Below are 18680 nucleotides of genomic sequence, written 5' to 3' on the forward strand. Positions count from 1 at the left end.
TATTTAGTTGCTTTATTTGTAAAAATTAGTTGCATTTTGAAATAAGAGATGTCGCTAATAAATATGTCAAATTTTACTTCAAGTTATTTAATGTTTTAATTTTTACTATTTTTATTTAAATATTACAACAATTATTAACAATATCGTAATAATTCGACGATAAATTGATTAGAATCAAAATTAATAACATTAAATAATTTTTTTATTTAATTAACGTTTTAATTGTTAAAATTAATTGCATTTCGAAATAAGAGATGTCGCTAATAAATACTTTAAATCTCAAATTATTTAGTGTTTTAACTTTTACTATTTTTATTACATTATTACAATAATTATTAACAATATCGTAATAATTCGAAGATAAATTAATTAGAATCAAAATTAATTCCATAAAATAAAATTTTTTATTTAATAAAACTTTATATTTGTTAAAATTAGTTGTATTTTGAAATAAGAGATGTCGCTAATAAATATTTCACATTATTCAGTGCTTCAATTTTTACTGCTTTTATTTAAATATTATAACAATTACTAATTATATCGTAATAATTCGACGATAAATTAATTAGAATCAAAATTAATTCCATAAAATAAAAATTTTTTATTTAGTTGCTTTATTTGTAAAAATTAGTTGCGTTTTGAAATAAGAGATGTCGCTAATAAATATGTCAAATTTTACTTCAAATTATTTAATGTTTTAATTTTTACTATTTTTATTTAAATATTACAACAATTATTAACAATATCGTAATAATTCGACGATAAATTGATTAGAATCAAAATTAATAACATTAAATAATTTTTTTATTTAATTAACGTTTTAGTTGTTAAAATTAGTTGCATTTCGAAATAAGAGATGTCGCTAATAAATACTTTAAATCTCAAATTATTTAGTGTTTTAACTTTTACTATTTTTATTGCATTATTACAATAATTATTAACAATATCGTAATAATTCGAAGATAAATTAATTAGAATCAAAATTAATTCCATAAAATAAAATTTTTTATTTAATAAAACTTTATATTTGTTAAAATTAGTTGTATTTTGAAATAAGAGATGTCGCTAATAAATATTTCACATTATTCAGTGCTTCAATTTTTACTGCTTTTATTTAAATATTGTAACAATTACTAATTATATCGTAATAATTCGACGATAAATTAATTAGAATCAAAATTAATTCCATAAAATAAAAATTTTTTATTTAGTTGATTTATTTGTAAAAATTAGTTGCGTTTTGAAATAAGAGATGTCGCTAATAAATATGTCAAATTTTACTTCAAATTATTTAATGTTTTAATTTTTACTATTTTTATTTAAATATTACAACAGTTATTAACAATATCGTAATAATTCGACGATAAATTAATTAGAATCAAAATTAATAGCATTAAATAATTTTTTTATTTAATTAACGTTTTAATTGTTAAAATTAGTTGCATTTCGAAATAAGAGATGTCGCTAATAAATACTTTAAATTTTAAATTATTTAGTGATTTAATTTTCACATTTTTATTTAAACGATATTATTAACAATATCATATTAATTTCAAAATAAATTAATTAGAATCAAAATTCCATAAAATAAAATTCTTTATAAAGTTTTATTTGTAAAAATTAGTTGCGTCTTGAAATAAGAGATGTCGCTAATACTTCAAATCATTTAGTGTTTTAATATTTACTATTTATATTTAAATATTACAATAATTATTAACAATATCGTAATAATTCGAAGATAAATTAATCTGAATCAAAATTAATTCCACAAAACCAAAATAAAATTAATTTAGAACGCGGGATATAAAAAGAGATAGATTATACGATCTCAACAAAATAAACAAAGATAACCATATCCCCACAATCCTAATTTAAAGAGAAATCTATTATTGTTGATTTGTTTTTCTTAAGCCGGTTAAAGAACGTCAAAACACATGATAAGCAATATATTTAATCTCTTCTTGTGAGTAACATTGTTGATAAAACCACTCGAATTTATCGTACATAAACCTATTGCGTTTGAATCATCGACAAGGAAACATCTAAAATGTTTCGCTTAACATTTCTCCTTTGTTCTCTTTTAATCGCTGCTAATTGCGCACTTTTAAGGTACGTAATCATAATTAGTTATTGTTTTTAAATCAACATATTTTTATGATTTAGGGTGCCTCTTATCAAAACGAAATCAGCAAGAAGAACACTTCAAGAAGTTGGAACTGAAGTAAAACAAGTTCAATTAAGATATGGGGGGCCCACACCGGAACCTTTATCTAATTATCTCGATGTAAGTACAAGAAAATTTAATTTAATTAAAATATTTAATTGACATTTAATTTTGACATTTTTAAAGCGCCATCTATTGATTGAAATATGTAATAAAATTAATTTAATTAAATTTTAATTAATTATAATTATTAGGCTCAATATTATGGTCCAATAACGATTGGTACACCACCTCAAAGCTTTAAAGTTGTCTTTGATACTGGTTCATCTAATTTATGGGTACCCTCAAAACAGTGTCATTTCACTAATATAGCTTGTTGTGAGTATTTAATTTATTTTTTTTAATGAGATATATTAATTTTTCTTGTTTTGGAAGTGTTGCATAACAAGTATGACTCGAAGAAATCTAATTCTTATAAAAAAAATGGGACAGAATTCGCCATTCAATACGGATCTGGAAGTTTAAGTGGATTTTTATCCACAGATATTGTTAATGTAAGATATTAATTAAAAAAAAGTAAAACAAAATTAATTATGTTAATTTAGGTTGGTGGGTTGAATATAAAAGATCAAACTTTCGCCGAAGCAATGAATGAACCTGGTTTAGCTTTTGTAGCTGCGAAATTCGATGGGATTTTAGGCTTAGCCTATGATCGTATTTCTGTTGATGGAGTTCCACCCGTTTTTTATAAAATGATTGAGCAAAAACTAATTGATGATCCAATTTTTTCATTCTATTTAAATAGGTGACACGAAATTTTAACAATTAAGTTTAAAAAATCAAATTTTTTTAATTTAAATTTAGAGATGCCTCTGCTAAAGAAGGTGGTGAAATAATATTTGGTGGTTCTGATCCGAATTATTACACTGGAGATTTTACATATCTCCCAGTTGATCGCCAAGCTTATTGGCAATTTAAAATGGATGGTGTGCAAGTTGGAGAAAAGAAATTTTGCCAAAATGGTTGTGAGGCAATCGCAGATACCGGAACTAGTCTTGTTGCTGGACCTGTTGATGAAATAACAAATATTAACAAAGCAATAGGGGCCACTCCAATTGCAGCTGGGGAATACATGGTTGATTGCAGTTTAATTCCTGATCTTCCAAAGATTACTTTCACTTTACTTGGAAAACCATTCGAGTTGGAAGGAAAAGATTATGTTTTAAGGGTGAGTTAATTAATTAATTTATAAATAATCCTATTTTGATTGGTTAATTTTAAATTTGTAATCACTAATTGCGAAATCGATACAATAATAAACAAATTGATATTGAGGTTATCAATTTTTGATAACTCTGTTAACTAAGGTTAATTAAGATTAAGGATATTTTAAGTTATTATTTATTTATTTCTTAATATATTCATAGAAAATAGCTTCGTAAAAATGCAACTCTAAAAAGAAATCTACTAAAAATTGAACGCATGTGGCGCCATCTGTTGGGGATATTTTGAAATTATTCAGCTAAGAACCGAACCACTAGAATACAGGTTAGATTGGGTTAGAATATAACACGAATGGGAATCTATACTTTTTAAATTAAAAAAATGATACTGGTAATAATTATTATTGCTGTCTCCCATAATTCCCACTATTAGTAACAAAATTATTAGTTTAATTAAATTATTTCAGTATAGACGCTAATGCCTCTCGGTGGGATTATATATAATCAGTCCTATCTAAGATACCTGGGGCGGTTGTTGATTTCATATCATTTTGAAAAAGCTGAAGTTTTTATTGAAAACTAAATACAGTTTGAGACAAATCACTTATGGTTTTTTCTCTTCCTTACAAAGCTAAATTGAGAGTTTGTAAGTGTCAGCGTTGATTGTTGAAGGCAAAATGAAATTTCTTTAATAAATTTGAGGTTCCATTCAAATATTGAATGGATTTTTTTTTGTCTTGTGAAAATATACAACAACTTAACACTAAATAACAGTTAAAACTAGAAGTGACACTAGAATGATCAAATGTGACACTTCGAACGTCAATTGGTATTTGAGATGTCATTTAAATGTCATTTTTGACATTAAAGTCTACTTTTGATACAAAATGATCAAATTTGATAGTTAAAACGTCAATTGGCAGCAAAAATTGAGATTGACATGTCAATTAGAATGTCAAACTGTAAATTTAATCATTAAGATGTCATTAAAATGTGACTTTTGACATTAAAATCTACTTGTACATGCTGAAATACGACAGTTATAATGTCAATTGGTAACAGAAAATAAGGTAAATATGTCATTTAGAATGTCAAATTGTCAATCTTGTCTTTAAATTATCATTTAGATGTTACTTTTGACATTAAAATCTTCGTGTGGGGCAAAATAATCAAATTTGATAGTTAGAACTTCAATTGGTGGCAAAGATTGAGGTTAGAATGCCAAATTGTAAAATTAATCTTTAAGATGTCATTCAAACATCACTTTTGATATTAAAATCTACTTCTGATGCAAAATGATCAAATTTGACAGTTAGAACGTCAATTGGTAGCAACAATTAATGTTATTTAGAATGTATGAAAATTGTAAATGAACGTAGCAATGATGATTTGACATTTAAACGTCATTAAAATTTAACGTTTATCAAATTACCTAAAACGTCAAATTTGACATTTAAACGTCATGTTGAACTCGGAAAATTATGCTAAACCCGAATGTTTTTATTTCTAGGTCTAGTGTTACTTCTAGATTTAACTGTTATTCAGTGTTAAATTGTTGTATATTTTCAACAACATTTTTATCTTATTATTATTTTATTTGTTAAAAATTTGTTTTCTTTTAGGTTAGCCAATTTGGAAAAACAATTTGTCTTTCGGGATTTATGGGAATCGATATCCCACCACCAAATGGGCCATTATGGATCCTTGGCGATGTTTTCATCGGAAAATTTTACACCGAATTCGATTTAGGAAATAATAGAGTGGGTTTTGCTACTGCTGTTTAAACATATAATTAACCAAACAATTTGAGATGTTTAGAAATTTATAATTTTTGTGTTCCTTTTTATTAGTTACCATGACTGTTACTCTCGAATTATCTTTAAATTTAAGGAAAATTAATAAAATCAAAAACTAATACTTTATTTCTTTATTTCCCCTAAAAAAAACCTATAGTTCATTTTCTTTCTATAATACCTGCCAAATTGTTGTAAAGTTGGCAAAATTAACAGGGAGTTTTGTTTTATCATGTTTTGAAATAAATATGTCACACTGACGTTTCAGCTTTCGTTATTCAAAAAGAAAAGGTGCATAAAAAAATGTTGTGGGGTGTTTATTTGCCATTTATTTACCTAGAAAAGGTGTTTTGTTCTATTTAATTACCTTGTAGCACGTTTTTACAACAAATATGTACTTCGTTAAAATTGTATTTATCTAAAAATTTATTAGTATTTTAACCTCAACTATTTAGTTACTGAAAATGTTACTAAAAATCAGGAAAACAACATAAATTTTATAAGGGTCCTAGATAATACCAACAGAAACCCTAAAAAATTTACATTGACAAGTATTATAGAAAAAAAACGAACTATATGTGTATTTGAAAAAAATACACTTAAATGACATTCCCTCTTAATGACGAGAAATTATAAAAAATTTAATAAAAATATAATTACCAGTATTCTTTTTTGTAATATTTTCGAACAAACGCATTGTTAAAAAAAAATTTTGAAAATTTATATATCCATTTGCGCTTTTAAAATTCCCGCGTTTCCACCTTTGCTTCCCTTAAATGCGAGAAAGAGATGAACGTCATTTAGGTTGTATTGAAAAGAGATAGAGTATTTATAGGTTATATTCATGGATGTAATAGAGACTCTATACATCCATGGTTCTGTTTTAAAACTGTCACCACAACAACTGACAATTTAACTTGTTCAGACGTCACAGAAAGGTCGCGAAATTATTTCGTTCGGAAATTAATATAATAAAATAAAATTAATTCTAGTGTTAGTTCTAGTTTTACATTAGTACTATGTAGAACTAACACTATACCTAGAACTAGAATCATTTGGGTTTAGCCGTCTTTAGAGACGTGCGGCTAAACCCAAATAATTCTAGTTCTAGGTATTGTGGTGGCATATAGTAACTTTATTATAATTAATTAATTCAAATAAATAAGAAACAAGAAAAAAAAATTAAATCAAAATTATAACTTAGCTTAATCTTGTAGATTATTGAAGTTCTCGGATAAGAAAACTGGGACTCTTCAAAAGGAAGCGATAACAATGATTCTTGATTGGATTGGAATTATTCTTCGAAATGGATTAATTGGATCAGGAACCAGTTAATTTTCTTATTTATTATTAAAGGCGAATAATTTTAATTCAAATAATCTTCTTACTTAACTTATTAAATAATAAGTTTACTGTTTTTGAGGTTATGTCACAATGGTGATTGACAAGTTAGTTTTGGTTTTTGAAATGATCGCAGACAAAATTAGCGTGCGCTCCTCGTCACGTTCGAAATCACACTAAAATCTACAAATTTCGTTTGTTTATTACTAGACCGTTTTAAATAACGTTTTCTGATTGGTTAAATTCATCAACTTGAAATTCGCAATTTAAATTTCTCCGGTATTACCAACTTTGAAATGCCAAATGTCACCAATTAAATTTTATCAAAAATTATTAAAATTTCTATTTTAACAAGATTTATGTATGAAATTTTGTAATTTGGTTGCATTAACTTTGTTTGTGCTGATTCCGGAACATTTTCTTTTAGATTTCAACGTTCAGCTTCAAAAATATATTCAAATATTTAATCTACTTAATTTTCGTCCAATTCTTCATCAAAACTCCCATATGATGGATGGTTTTCGTTCTTGACATGATAAGATTATCGTTTTTGATCGTTTCAACCTAACAAACATGAATTACAATAAGAAATTAATGAAAAATGAAATTTGAGGTTATGTCACTGTCAAAATTTTACAAAATTACTTCGTATCGACTTTACGTGGATTAAACACAATAAAAAACGTAAACGGCCAACAATACGTGATGAATTCTATCATATTTAGAACATTTTATTAATACAAAAACAAATTTCTATAATTATTATTCGTAACCTCACCTACGATTAATACGATTATGTAAAATTTCAAAGAAAAAAAATGAATGACTTGGTTTGGTTATATTATTATAATATTTTTATTACTCTTATTACTCTCGAATTATCTCAAAATTTAAGGAAAATCAATAAAATCAAAAACTAATACTTTAATATTATATTTTCACTAAAAAATCTACGTGTATTTGAAAAGAATACACTTAAACGACATTCCCTCTTAATGAAGAGAAATTAATTCCTTAAAAACAAATAATACTTTTTAATCAGGCAAATAATAATCCGATTTTTTGAAATTTTCGAATTAATTAAAAAACTGTGCTCGCTCGATGTGATCTAGCATAAAAGATATCCAGCTTTTTATTTGGGACTTGAATAGGACGCACGTTATTATCAATATTGTATTGCCCACAAGGAGTTGAATGCATATTCCTAAAATTTTGGACTTGCTCCCTCGAAACGTGAATAGGCTTTGGATAAATAATCCATGTGACACTCTCGTTATATGGCTGAGTTGTTAAAGAACCTTGGTATGTATAATAACCTTTACATTGAGCCGCATCTTTAATCCAAGTAAAACAATCTAAAAGTAAAAAAATTAAAAAACTAAAATTTATATAAAAAAAATTAACTTACCTGCTTTAACTTGAGTAGACGCCTCAATTTTAACGATATCTTTAACCGCTTCACTTAATTTTTTAAAACAAGCATTTTCAAAATCATCAGTTGCTTGGAGGAAAAAAGCAACAACCGCTAAACCATCGTGTTGCGAAACCGCATCTTTAAACGAACCATATTTGCTGTTATAATGCACTGCGTGAGCTTCCATTGAATATCTAAATCAAAAATTTAAATTAATTAAAAATTAATAATTAATTAACTTATTAACTTACGCTTTTCCCTCGAAAATATGTTCGCAACCGCTGTGATCATCGTCACTCCAATGAAAGTGGAGTTGTTCAAAAACAAACTTATCATTGTGAAGGGGCCCGCCGATTAATTGAGGAAGTGCTCGATTTTGAAACGTAATAGTAGCTGCAAATAAAAAAATAATAAATAAAAAAAGGTTTTTAAATGTAAATAAAAAAAAAAATGTTTCACGTGATCGTATTTACAAGGTGACAATAAAAAATAATGAGGAAGTCGACAATGAGGAACGAAAACGTTTTTTAAACGCTCCGATTATAATAGATCATAATAGATTTGAAGTTGTAATCACTTAAATTAAGGAAGTTTTGAATTAAGAGTTTGAAATTATTTTTAATTTAAAACATTTTAATAATACAAAATAATATCTGTCAAATTAGTGACAGTTGACACATTTAACAGGGAATTTTTTATTTCTATTATTTTTTTAACCTCAACTATTTAGTTACTAAAAATGTTACTAGAAATCAGAACAACAACATAAATTTTAAAAGAATTTAAGTGATACCAACAGAAACCCTAAAAATTTGACTTTGACGTGAATTATATTTTACGAATTAAAATATAGTATTAAAAATGAAGCCTTATTCATTAAACTTCAAATTTATTAACAATTTGATTAAGTTTAATCGATTGCACTCGAATTATTTGAATATTAATGGATTGATATTAAATTTCCCGATAAATAATGGAAGTATTGATATTGTCTTGACATTGTTTTGAAGTTGAAGTTTGATTTGCGGTTAGATAGTTTAAAGCTCTTGAGTTGAATTTAAATTTAATGTTAATAATTGAAGTATTAACGAAGTTTTATTGATTTAGTGTTAAACTTTATAATATAAATGAAAGTTTTTATAAAATTAATCGATTGGGATTGAAGTTTTCGGTTAAAAGCTAAATTTGCGTTACAAAATTAAAGTTTTTATGAAGTTTAATGAATTCGGGTTGAAGTTGAATCTTAATTTTTAGTAAAAATTAAAAATTTGTTGCAATTTTTTAGGATAAAATTAAATTTGAGGTTAATAACTGAAGTATTAATGAAGTTTTATTGATTTGGTGCTAAACTTTATAATAAAAAAGCTAGTTTTTATAAAATTTGATCGATTGGGATTGAAGTTTTTGCTTTAAAGTTAAATATGTGATAGAAAATTAAAGTTTAATGAATTCGGGTTGAAGTTGAATCTAAATTTTTAGTAAAAATTAAAAATTTGTTGCAATTTTTTGAGTTGAACACACATTTTAGGTTAATAACTGAAGTATTAATGAAGTTTTATTGATTTGGTGCTAGAATTTATAATAAAAATGAAAGTTTTTATAAAATCTAATCGATTGGGATTGAAGGTTTCACTTTAAAACTAAATTTGCGATATAAAATTGAAGTTTCTATGAAGTTTAATGAATTCGGGTTGAAGTTGAATCTAAATTTTTAGTAAAAATTAAAAATTTGTTGCAATTTTTTGGGTTGAATTCAAATTTGAGGTTAATAACTAAAGTATTAATGAAGTTTATTGATTTGGTGCTAAACTTTATTATAAAAATGAAAGTTTTTATAAAATCTAACCGATTGGGATTGATTTCTAACGCAAAATGAGTTAAATACATTTTTTTTTAATGAAACGTCAAAAATGTCACTTGAAAAAGACCCATAGGAGGTAACGCCATCTAGTGACATTTACAAACACTAATTAATCTGTTTTTTAATAACTTTTTATTGAATTTTTGTTATATTAACGCTTAATTAAATCGAAAATCATGTATTTTTTTAAATATAATCATAATTTTTATTAAATCTTTATGAATTATTTTAAATTTATTAATTAAATTTATTTTGTCACCCCCATCTCGTGATTAATCCCAACATTAATCATACTTTTGACATTTAGAAAAATTTCGTAGAAAAATTTTTACAAAAAAAAAGGTGCGATTCAACCGACAGAAACTTTTAAAGACATTTTTGAACATCTTAACCGTTTGCTTAAACCGATTTTAGACGCCACGAAACGATTTTTATCTCGGAATAAAGTTTCAGACATAACCTAACTTTTTTATGTCAATTTAAAAATATTTGTAAGTTGATTCATTTTACATAAACTTTAATATAATCACTATTTGAATCATTTTAGATTATTAACGCGTCAACGACGCACGGCATAACCTAAAATTTCTAATTTTTGGACGAGATAAATAGTCCTTGAAAAAGTTAGACTCAATAACAACTAGGTAATTCGTTACAAAAATTGAGTGTACTTACTCCGCTTTAAAAAAGGGATATTTTAACTTCATTTAATGCGAAAATTGTTTAATATAATCGCTTTAATTATTACAAAACTTTCTTTTGATGCAACAAGTGACTTTTTTAAAGATGTCGGTGCTTATTGACAAATCACCATGGTAACGGCAGGGTTGAAAACTTTTAAACAAAAAGTTATTTTAGTTAAATTTGAGGTTAATAACTGAAGTATTAATGAAGTTTTTTTGATTTGGAGATAAACTTTTTAATAAAAATGACAGTTTTAATAAAATCTAACAAATTACTAAAAAATTGATAATTTAGAAGTTTTTTAAGTTAATTTATTCTTTATAATGCAATTATAAAAAAAATCAAATAGGAAGTGTATTAATAATTAATAAACATTAAATCCGTGAAGGTTTTACCATCTCAAAACACCTTTTGAATAAATTAAACCGATTGTTCACGGCGCTCAAGGTCAAAACATTAACCGCGATTCATTTCAATCGGTTATCAAGAAAACCGAAAAAATCCACGTAATTTTAGCTTCTTGAGATTTCACGGAAATATTTTTTTTTTGGGTTAAATTCTATGATGTAAAAAATAGTTGGATATAAATTCAGATAAGCAATTATGGGGCAATAAATTACCGCAGGTAAGAAAGTTTAAATAACATCAACAAAAGTTGATGACGAAGTTTTACGGTTAAAAGCACATGATTGTGACTGTTACAGTTAAAAATTCCTTTAAAAATGATAATTATGTTAATGACCTTTCTCGTTTTGTTACAAATTACGAAACATTTCGGGTTAATATCCGATTTAAACACCAAAATAATTTACATATATTGCGAAATGTCATTGTTTAACAAATTTGCATTGTTGACCTATTTCATTTTTAAACTTCTAATTTATAATATCTATTTACGATTTATATTAGATGAGAAAATATTGACACTTTAAGCCTTAAACCAACAAATAAAGTATTAAAGTAAACTCACCTGTATAGCCATTATTAACAATCATAGCTTCCCCTTCATTATCCCAATGCCCGTGGAACAACAACGGATCAAAATCATCGTATTCGTTGGTCTCATCGTGTTTTAACTCGATGGGGGATTGAACGCCATGCAATCTCCATTCTTCGACGGTAATCGTCGCATCTGGATCTACATTTAAGAAAAGATCGTGAAAATTACACGAAAAACACGATCTTAAATCAGATTTCATGCTGAGTAAACTAAAATCTGTTTTACGTTGATTTTATTATATATTGTTACTTCTTTATCGAAAAATCTTGATTTTTTTGATTGATACTACAAAATGAGGCGAAATCTTGATTGATTCGAACTGGATTAGAAGTAAAAAAAATTAATAAATTGAGTAAGAAAGAGATAGCCATCGATTAATGAAGTACATTAACTGATTGTATCGTTAAGTTTGTTGGTTCGTGTTCATTAGGAAAAGGAAAATTCCCTCAATCATTATGTTTTTTTAAGAAATATCTTAATGGTGAGGTGATAAAAACGTTTTAACCCATTAATGTGGCGTAGATAAAAATCTGTGATGGATATCTTATTAATTTTTTCAAGATTTTATAGATAATGATGTTGTTTTAGTGACGTTATTGCACAATTCTGTTTTATTTAATGAACTTTGCTTTTTGAACAACAAAAATTAGTCATTCCATGCAATCTAATTCCAAATAATCAATTGCGGTTTCAAAATTCCCCTCAATAAATAAAACATTGATTTAATAACTTTTCCAAGAATTTTTTTGAACTCACCTTGCGAATAACTTGGTCTCTTTTGGACTGGAGCACAAATACATTCATTTTTTGTAATAGTACCTGCAACATCATCGGTTTGAGTCATTTTATAACAATTTTATCAAAATGATTTAAACAAAAAAAGATATTATTTGTTAAAAATAGTTTTTTTTTAAAGAACTCGCGATAAAAACGAGAACGCAACTCAAACTCGGTTGTTGTTGAAGCAGAGTTTGCTTGCTTTTAAAACCTGCTGGAGAAGTACAAACGCATGCGCGCTAAATCGAGGATCTCTCTTCCTCTTTGCTGAGTAATTTTCCCCAAGTACAGCAACACGTCGATTTCAAGTCTATGTTTTTTTCGAGTTGTTTAGATTTAGGTCACGTGAGATCACGCCAGAAATAAAATTACGCACCACAACTTACTTTTTATGTATAAAGGCGCGTTTAATAGTTCCCAAAACCACGATATCAAAACCAAACAGACGAATAAGATCTTTTCGATAACTAAAACAATAAAATTATATATAATTAAACAATAAAAGCATAAAAATTATTTTTTTTTTACTCTCATCCTTGTGCGGGTAAATAAGAGCTTCCCAAATCCATAATAACACCACCAAACCGAAGAGAAAAATTTGCCAAATTCCGATTAATACGACCGAAATTAATGGGATTAATTGGGTCAAAACTAAAAGGAAAAAGTTTGAGGTTATGTCAAAAAAATTTAAATAATCTTGATTATTTCATAAATTTTTGATCATAAATTATAAATAAATTACCTTGTTTATAATGATTAATTACCCATTTATAAAGAAAATCATCAAAAAGTAATCAACAATTTAGACATTAACAATAAAAACTTTGTTATGACCGAAATTTTCTTCATCACCATGGTAACGCGGGTTGGTGAACTTTAAAAAAATTAAATTACCACTTACGTTTGTGTTTTTTAAACCACTATTTTTATTGTAAGTTGTTCAAACCTGTTATTACATCGAAATTTTCCAGGAATAATTGTTTTACATCATTAATTAATGATTCTTAACTTTAAATAAAATAATTATTGTTTGTATCAAATTTGAGGTTTCAATGTCATCTGTCAAAATTAAATGTCAATTTGATATTCAAATTATTTTTTTAATTTTAAATCTAAAATGTAATATGATTTTACTATTAAGGATGAATTAATTAGAAATATATTTTTTGCTGTACGAATTTAGCACATTTGTAGAAATAGATTGTTAATATTGGCATAAACTCCATTAAATTGATATAGAGAGCAGAATAACGAGCATTTTATCATTTGTCGATGATTCATTGCAGTATGCTACATAGGAATTCGATTTTATCAACTTCCGACAAGTTGTTTGCTTGATACAAAGATTAAAATATAACTAATTCCTGCTTGCAGGAATTAACCTGCAACAACAGCAAGATGAAGATTTTGCGCCATCTAGTGGCAAGCAGAAAAATTAATTCCGTCTGTCATGTTGACAATTAGAACAAAAATTAATTATTTAACTTTAAAAAAAGCTAATATTGATGAGTATTTATCTTTGATTTTTTTAAACTTTATACTCCAACAGAAAGTTTTAGGTTGAAACAAATTCCACAAAGTTTGACAACTTTTTAGCATCCACATTGGGGGTTATTCAAGCTGATATACACCAAAAGATGTAATGAGGTCAAAATTCGAGTGAATTGTTGAATATTAAACGAGATAAACATGTTTTCCACTCATAATTGGCTCATAAATGTTATTATGTGCCAAATACTTGGTTCTGGAAATAAATTGATTTTACATACGTCTGATCAAGAAATGGTTTATGCAGTCGTTTAAAAATATTTGTCTTATTAATTTTATTGTATTGTAGGTATATAAGACAATAACAGCAATGTTAATGGGATTAATTGGGTCAAAACTAAAAAGAAAAAGTTTGAGGTTATGCCAAAAAAAATTAAAATAACCTTGATTATTTCAATGAATCGCCCAATTTTAAGCATAAATTATAAATAAATTACCTTGTTTATAATAATTAGTAACTCATTTATAAAGAAAATCATCAAAAAGTAATCAATTTAGATATTAACCACAAAAAGTATGTTTTAAACGAGATTTTCTTCATCACCATGGCAACGCGGGTTGGTTAACATTAAAAAAATTAAATCACAACTTACATTTGTGTTTTTTAAATTATTTTTAATGTGAGTTGTAACAAACGTGTTATTACATCGAAATTTGGCAGGAATAATTGTTTTACATCATTAATTGATGATTTTTAACTTTAAATTTTAATTAAAATAATGTTTGTGTCAAATTTGACGCTTCAATGTCAACTGTCAAAATGAAATGTTAATTTGGTATTCAAATTATTTTTTGAATTTTAAATCTAAAATGTAATTTTCTTATAAATATGATTTTATTATTAAGGATGAATTAATTAGAAATGTACTTTTTGGTGTACGAATTTAGCTCATTTGTAGAAATACATTATTAATAATGGTGTTTAAGTAATAACATAATAAACTCCATTAAATTGATATAAAGAACAGAATAAAGAGCATTTTATCATATGTACATGACTCATTGCAGTATGTTACATAGGAATTAGATTTCATCAAGTTCCGACAACTTGTTTTCTTTGATACAACGATTAAAATGTAACTAATTCCTGCCTTAGCTAAAATTTAAAAAGATTTATTGTTAAAATGAACTAACCTTCTATATCAAATTCATATTATTACAGATAAACCACCAGTTATTATTTCTTTAATGATTTTAATGAAACCAGATTTAGAAAACGGTTATGATGAAGATTTAGTTATCAAGTAACCCTAAAAACCAATATAACTATAAAATAAATGTAATTGTAACAAATTCCTTACAAACTGCGTTGTTAAGTTACTAATAAATAATAAATAAACTAATAAAGGTTAATATCTCCACATAAACATAACCAAACTTAAAAAGAGATTTGACAGCAAGATGAAGATTTCTACATTTTGCGCCATCTAGTGGTAAGCAGAAAAATTAATACACCGTCTGTCATGTTGACATTTAGAACAAAAATTAATTATTTAACTTTAAAATAAATATAATGAGAAAACAAGGTAATATTAGTGATTATTTAAATTTAACTTTTTAAACTTTACATTCTAACTGAAAATTTTAGGTTTAAACAAGTTCCACAAAGTTTGAAGCATCCACATTGGGGGTTATTCGAGTTGATATACACCAAAAGATGTAATAAGGTGAAAATTCGAGTAAATTGTTGGATATTAAACGAGATAAACATGTTTTGACTCATAAATGTTATTGATTATGTGCCAAATACTTGGTTCTGGAAATAATTTGAAAAATAATTTAATTCAAAAAATGGTTTATTTAAAAGTATTTGTTTATTACTTTATTAATTTTATTGTATTGTAGGTATATTAAGACAATAACAGCAAAGTTAATGTTGATCCAATTTGTTGGCGACTGAAAAAATGTTGTTTGATAAGAAAGTATTGTGTATTGTAACTAAGAATTTGTTATCAAGGCAAAATTAAAATAGAATTTGTTAAGATATTACAAAATTTCAAGCTAAATGATTCACCCAGTATATAAAACAATTAATGTTTCAGTTTTAATTGTTGAATTATGATGTATTTGTATGACAAAAACCTTGTTGCAGTAAATAACTTTTCCAAGTAATTAATTTGACACAATAGAGAGATTATTTTGAGATGGATCAACTTAATTTAATTAACAAACACCTTTCAATGCGGAGAAATTTAAAAAAATAACCTTTAAATTAAAACCTTGAAACCTTATTGTTGAGTTTATAATTAATAGAAGGTGTAATAAATAAAATTACGAATTTAAGCCAAGTGGATCTTGCATAATAAAATTTCTCGTTGGCGTACTTGGACTATTGCCTACATTTTACTCATTTTATTTACTTTTATCATGAAAATAACACAAGTGTTATGTTTCAACTTTAATACGACTAAATAAAGTGAGAATGGAACGAAATTGTAAACAAGAAGTGAACAATTTAACACATTTTAGCTTAATCTAAAGTTATCTTTAAAAATCTACTTCGAAGATAATTTTTCGCTAAAATTACGCCGTTAGTCATAAACGAGTTAAAGTCACGAGACTTCGAGATCTTTGAGACAATGATTTAATTAAATGCTCAAATAATTTTATGACTTAATAAATATTTTTTGAAATTTTCATGAATAAAGTGATAACAAATTTATTTATTTATTTAATTTGATAAAGATGAAATCGTACGAGAAGATGTTAATTTAATATACTTACGAAATCGTTTCAAAAACACCGAAATTTCGACTGGTTCGTATGCAATCAAATGGTTCCTTATTTTTAACGATCTTTCAACCTTCCCAAATTCTTTTAAATGACTCATTGCGTCATTTATTTCCTCGATTTTCTTTTTAACGGCGATTTCTTCCAAAGTTCGTCTCGTTTTCGTTTCAAAAACATCGTCGTCGTTTTCGTCGTATTGGAATCCGTTTAAATCGACGAATTCTTGGTTAATTAATCGTAGGGGTTCGGATGTGGTCATTTTCTTTTTGTAAAATTTAATTTACTAAAGAAATAATCTAAAAATTAAATTTAATCGAGCTGTATAATTTGATAAAAAATGTATTTGGTAAGTATCAATAAGGCTTTAGGAGAGGCAAAGGAGTTTATCAAGAAATGGCCACGGACGTTGAATCCAAACTCACCAATTTGTTGAAAAAAAGTAAAATTGCATTGCAGATTGATGAATCAACTGTGATTGATTACACAGCAATGTTACTAGCTTTTGTGAGGTTTATCAATGAACAAAAGGAAATTAGCGAGGAAATGCTGTTTGCAAGAACTTGGATGACTGATACGAAATGATCGTTGATTTTTAAAACGGTGCTAGATTTTGAGGAAAAAGATTTTTCCTAACACACGAGCACTTGCTCAATAAACGGTGCTTCTTCAACGTCACGTCATCATGCTGGGTTTTTAGCCCACCTTAAGAAAGAAGTGCCAGAGGTCATTCATTGTGACATTCATCGTCAATACTTAGAGTATCCTCTTGTTAATGCAAAAAACCGTTTTCATCGTCAATTTTCATCGATAACTTTCAAAATTCGCTATAAAATTCATTTCTTGAAGGATCCTTGAGGAATTATCACCACTTATTAATTAAAGTATCCTCTTTTTAATGCAACAAGCCGTTTTGAAAAATCACTTTTAGTTGTTGAGAAAAAAATTTTTTAAATGATCGATATTTTCGAATTTTGTAATTTTTGCCGATTAAGTTTTAAAAATTCGTATAAAATTCAGTTCTTGGAATATGAGTATGAAAATTTCCCAAAGTGTTAATAAGAGTGTCCTCTTTCCAATGAACCAACCCGTTTTGAAATATAACCTTTAGTTTTTGAGAAAACAATATTTGAAGTTTTCATAAAATTTTCGATGTTGCAATTTTCATCGATAACTTTCAAAATTCGCTATAAAATTAATTTCTTAAAGGATCCTTGTGGAAATATCACCAATTATTAATTAAAGTATCCTCTTTTTAATGCAAAAAGCCATTTTAAAAAATCACTTTTAGTTGTTGAGAAAAAATTTTTTTAAATGATCGATATTTTCGAATTTTGCAATTTTTGCCGATTAAGTTTTAAAAATTCGAATAAAATCAATTTCTTGGAATATGAGTATGAAAATTTCCCAAAGTGTTAATAAAAGTGTCCTCTTTCGAATGAACCAACCCGTTTTAAAAAATAACTTTTCGTTTTTGAGAAAATAATATTTGAAGTTTTGATAAAATTTTCGATGATGCAATTTTTATCGATAATCTTCAAAATTCGCTATAAAATTAATTTCTTGAAGGATCCATGTGGAAATATCACCAATTATTGATTAAAGTATCATCTTTTTAATGCAAAAAGCCGTTTTGAAAAATCACTTTTAGTTCTTGACAAATAAATTTTTTTAATGATCGTAATTCTTTCGAATTTTGCAATTTTCGCCGATTAAGTTTTAAAAATTCGTATAAAATCCATTTCTTGGAATATGAGTATGAAACTTTCACAATGTGCTAATAAAAGTGTCCTCTTTCCAATGAACCAACCCGTTTTGAAAAATAGCTTTTAGTTTTTGAGAAAGCAATATATGAAGTTTTGATGTTGGAATTTTCATCGATAATATTCAAAATTCGCTATAAAATTAATTTCTTGAATTATCCTTGGGGAAATATCACCAATTACTAATTAAAATCTCTATATCTTATCAGCTTTCTTATTAATTTCATTTTTATTCAAATATCGCAATAATTGCCACACTATCCGTTCCATCACTAGAATTAATTAATTTCTCACACCAAATATATCTCAAAATCGCAATTCCATGCAGCGTAGAAGCAATTAATAAGGCAAAGTAAACTGTTCTGGTTTCCCCGCTGCCAATTAA

The 18680-nt window shown here is 26.3% G+C and overlaps 2 protein-coding genes and 1 long non-coding RNA gene across 4 annotated transcripts; 2 read left to right on the forward strand and 1 right to left on the reverse strand.

Annotated features, from left to right (window-relative positions):
- Window positions 1–1911: 1911 nt before the first annotated feature.
- On the forward strand, window positions 1912–5304 carry LOC111416984 (cathepsin D). Its single transcript, XM_023049112.2, has 7 exons — window positions 1912–2109; window positions 2164–2284; window positions 2419–2542; window positions 2600–2718; window positions 2770–2969; window positions 3029–3392; window positions 5010–5304. Exons 1-7 carry the CDS (start codon window positions 2048–2050, stop codon window positions 5169–5171), a joined length of 1152 nt encoding a protein of 383 aa, XP_022904880.2. The 5' UTR covers window positions 1912–2047; the 3' UTR covers window positions 5172–5304.
- Window positions 5305–7438: 2134 nt separating this feature from the next.
- Window positions 7439–16809, reverse strand: LOC111416983 (carbonic anhydrase 1-like). 2 transcript variants are annotated; one of them, XM_023049111.2, is made up of 8 exons: window positions 16530–16809; window positions 12786–12908; window positions 12644–12724; window positions 12237–12299; window positions 11451–11618; window positions 8187–8328; window positions 7930–8129; window positions 7439–7876 (listed from the first exon to the last, which is right to left on the reverse strand). In XM_023049111.2, the coding sequence occupies exons 1-8, from the start codon at window positions 16792–16794 to the stop codon at window positions 7602–7604; spliced, it is 1317 nt and encodes a 438-aa protein (XP_022904879.1). In that variant the 5' UTR covers window positions 16795–16809; the 3' UTR covers window positions 7439–7601. The 2 variants fall into 2 exon arrangements, with proteins under 2 accessions (XP_022904879.1, XP_071051534.1); XM_071195433.1 differs by lacking the exons at window positions 12644–12724; window positions 12786–12908; window positions 16530–16809 and having other exon boundaries at window positions 12237–12445.
- Window positions 13625–16467, forward strand: LOC111416985 (uncharacterized). Its single transcript, XR_002706633.2, has 5 exons — window positions 13625–13766; window positions 13817–14042; window positions 14095–15331; window positions 15394–15599; window positions 15651–16467. It is a non-coding gene; the product is annotated as an uncharacterized lncRNA (long non-coding RNA).
- Window positions 16810–18680: the final 1871 nt, after the last annotated feature.

The sequence above is a fragment of the Onthophagus taurus genome, chromosome 3 (assembly GCF_036711975.1).
Source record: "Onthophagus taurus isolate NC chromosome 3, IU_Otau_3.0, whole genome shotgun sequence".
Lineage (NCBI taxonomy): Eukaryota > Metazoa > Arthropoda > Insecta > Coleoptera > Scarabaeidae > Onthophagus > Onthophagus taurus.

Coding starts and splice junctions, on each gene's coding strand:
- LOC111416984 (XM_023049112.2), top strand. CDS start 2,048: ATGTTTCGCTTAACATTTCTCCTTTGTTCTCTTTTAATCGCTGCTAAT. Junction 2,110..2,163: donor GCTAATTGCGCACTTTTAAG/GTACGTAATCAT, acceptor TTTATGATTTAG/GGTGCCTCTTATCAAAACGA. Junction 2,543..2,599: donor TTTCACTAATATAGCTTGTT/GTGAGTATTTAA, acceptor TTGTTTTGGAAG/TGTTGCATAACAAGTATGAC.
- LOC111416983 (XM_023049111.2), bottom strand. CDS start 16,794: ATGACCACATCCGAACCCCTACGATTAATTAACCAAGAATTCGTCGAT. Junction 12,725..12,785: donor TTACCCGCACAAGGATGAGA/GTAAAAAAAAAA, acceptor TTATTGTTTTAG/TTATCGAAAAGATCTTATTC. Junction 11,619..12,236: donor GAGACCAAGTTATTCGCAAG/GTGAGTTCAAAA, acceptor TCTTAAATGTAG/ATCCAGATGCGACGATTACC.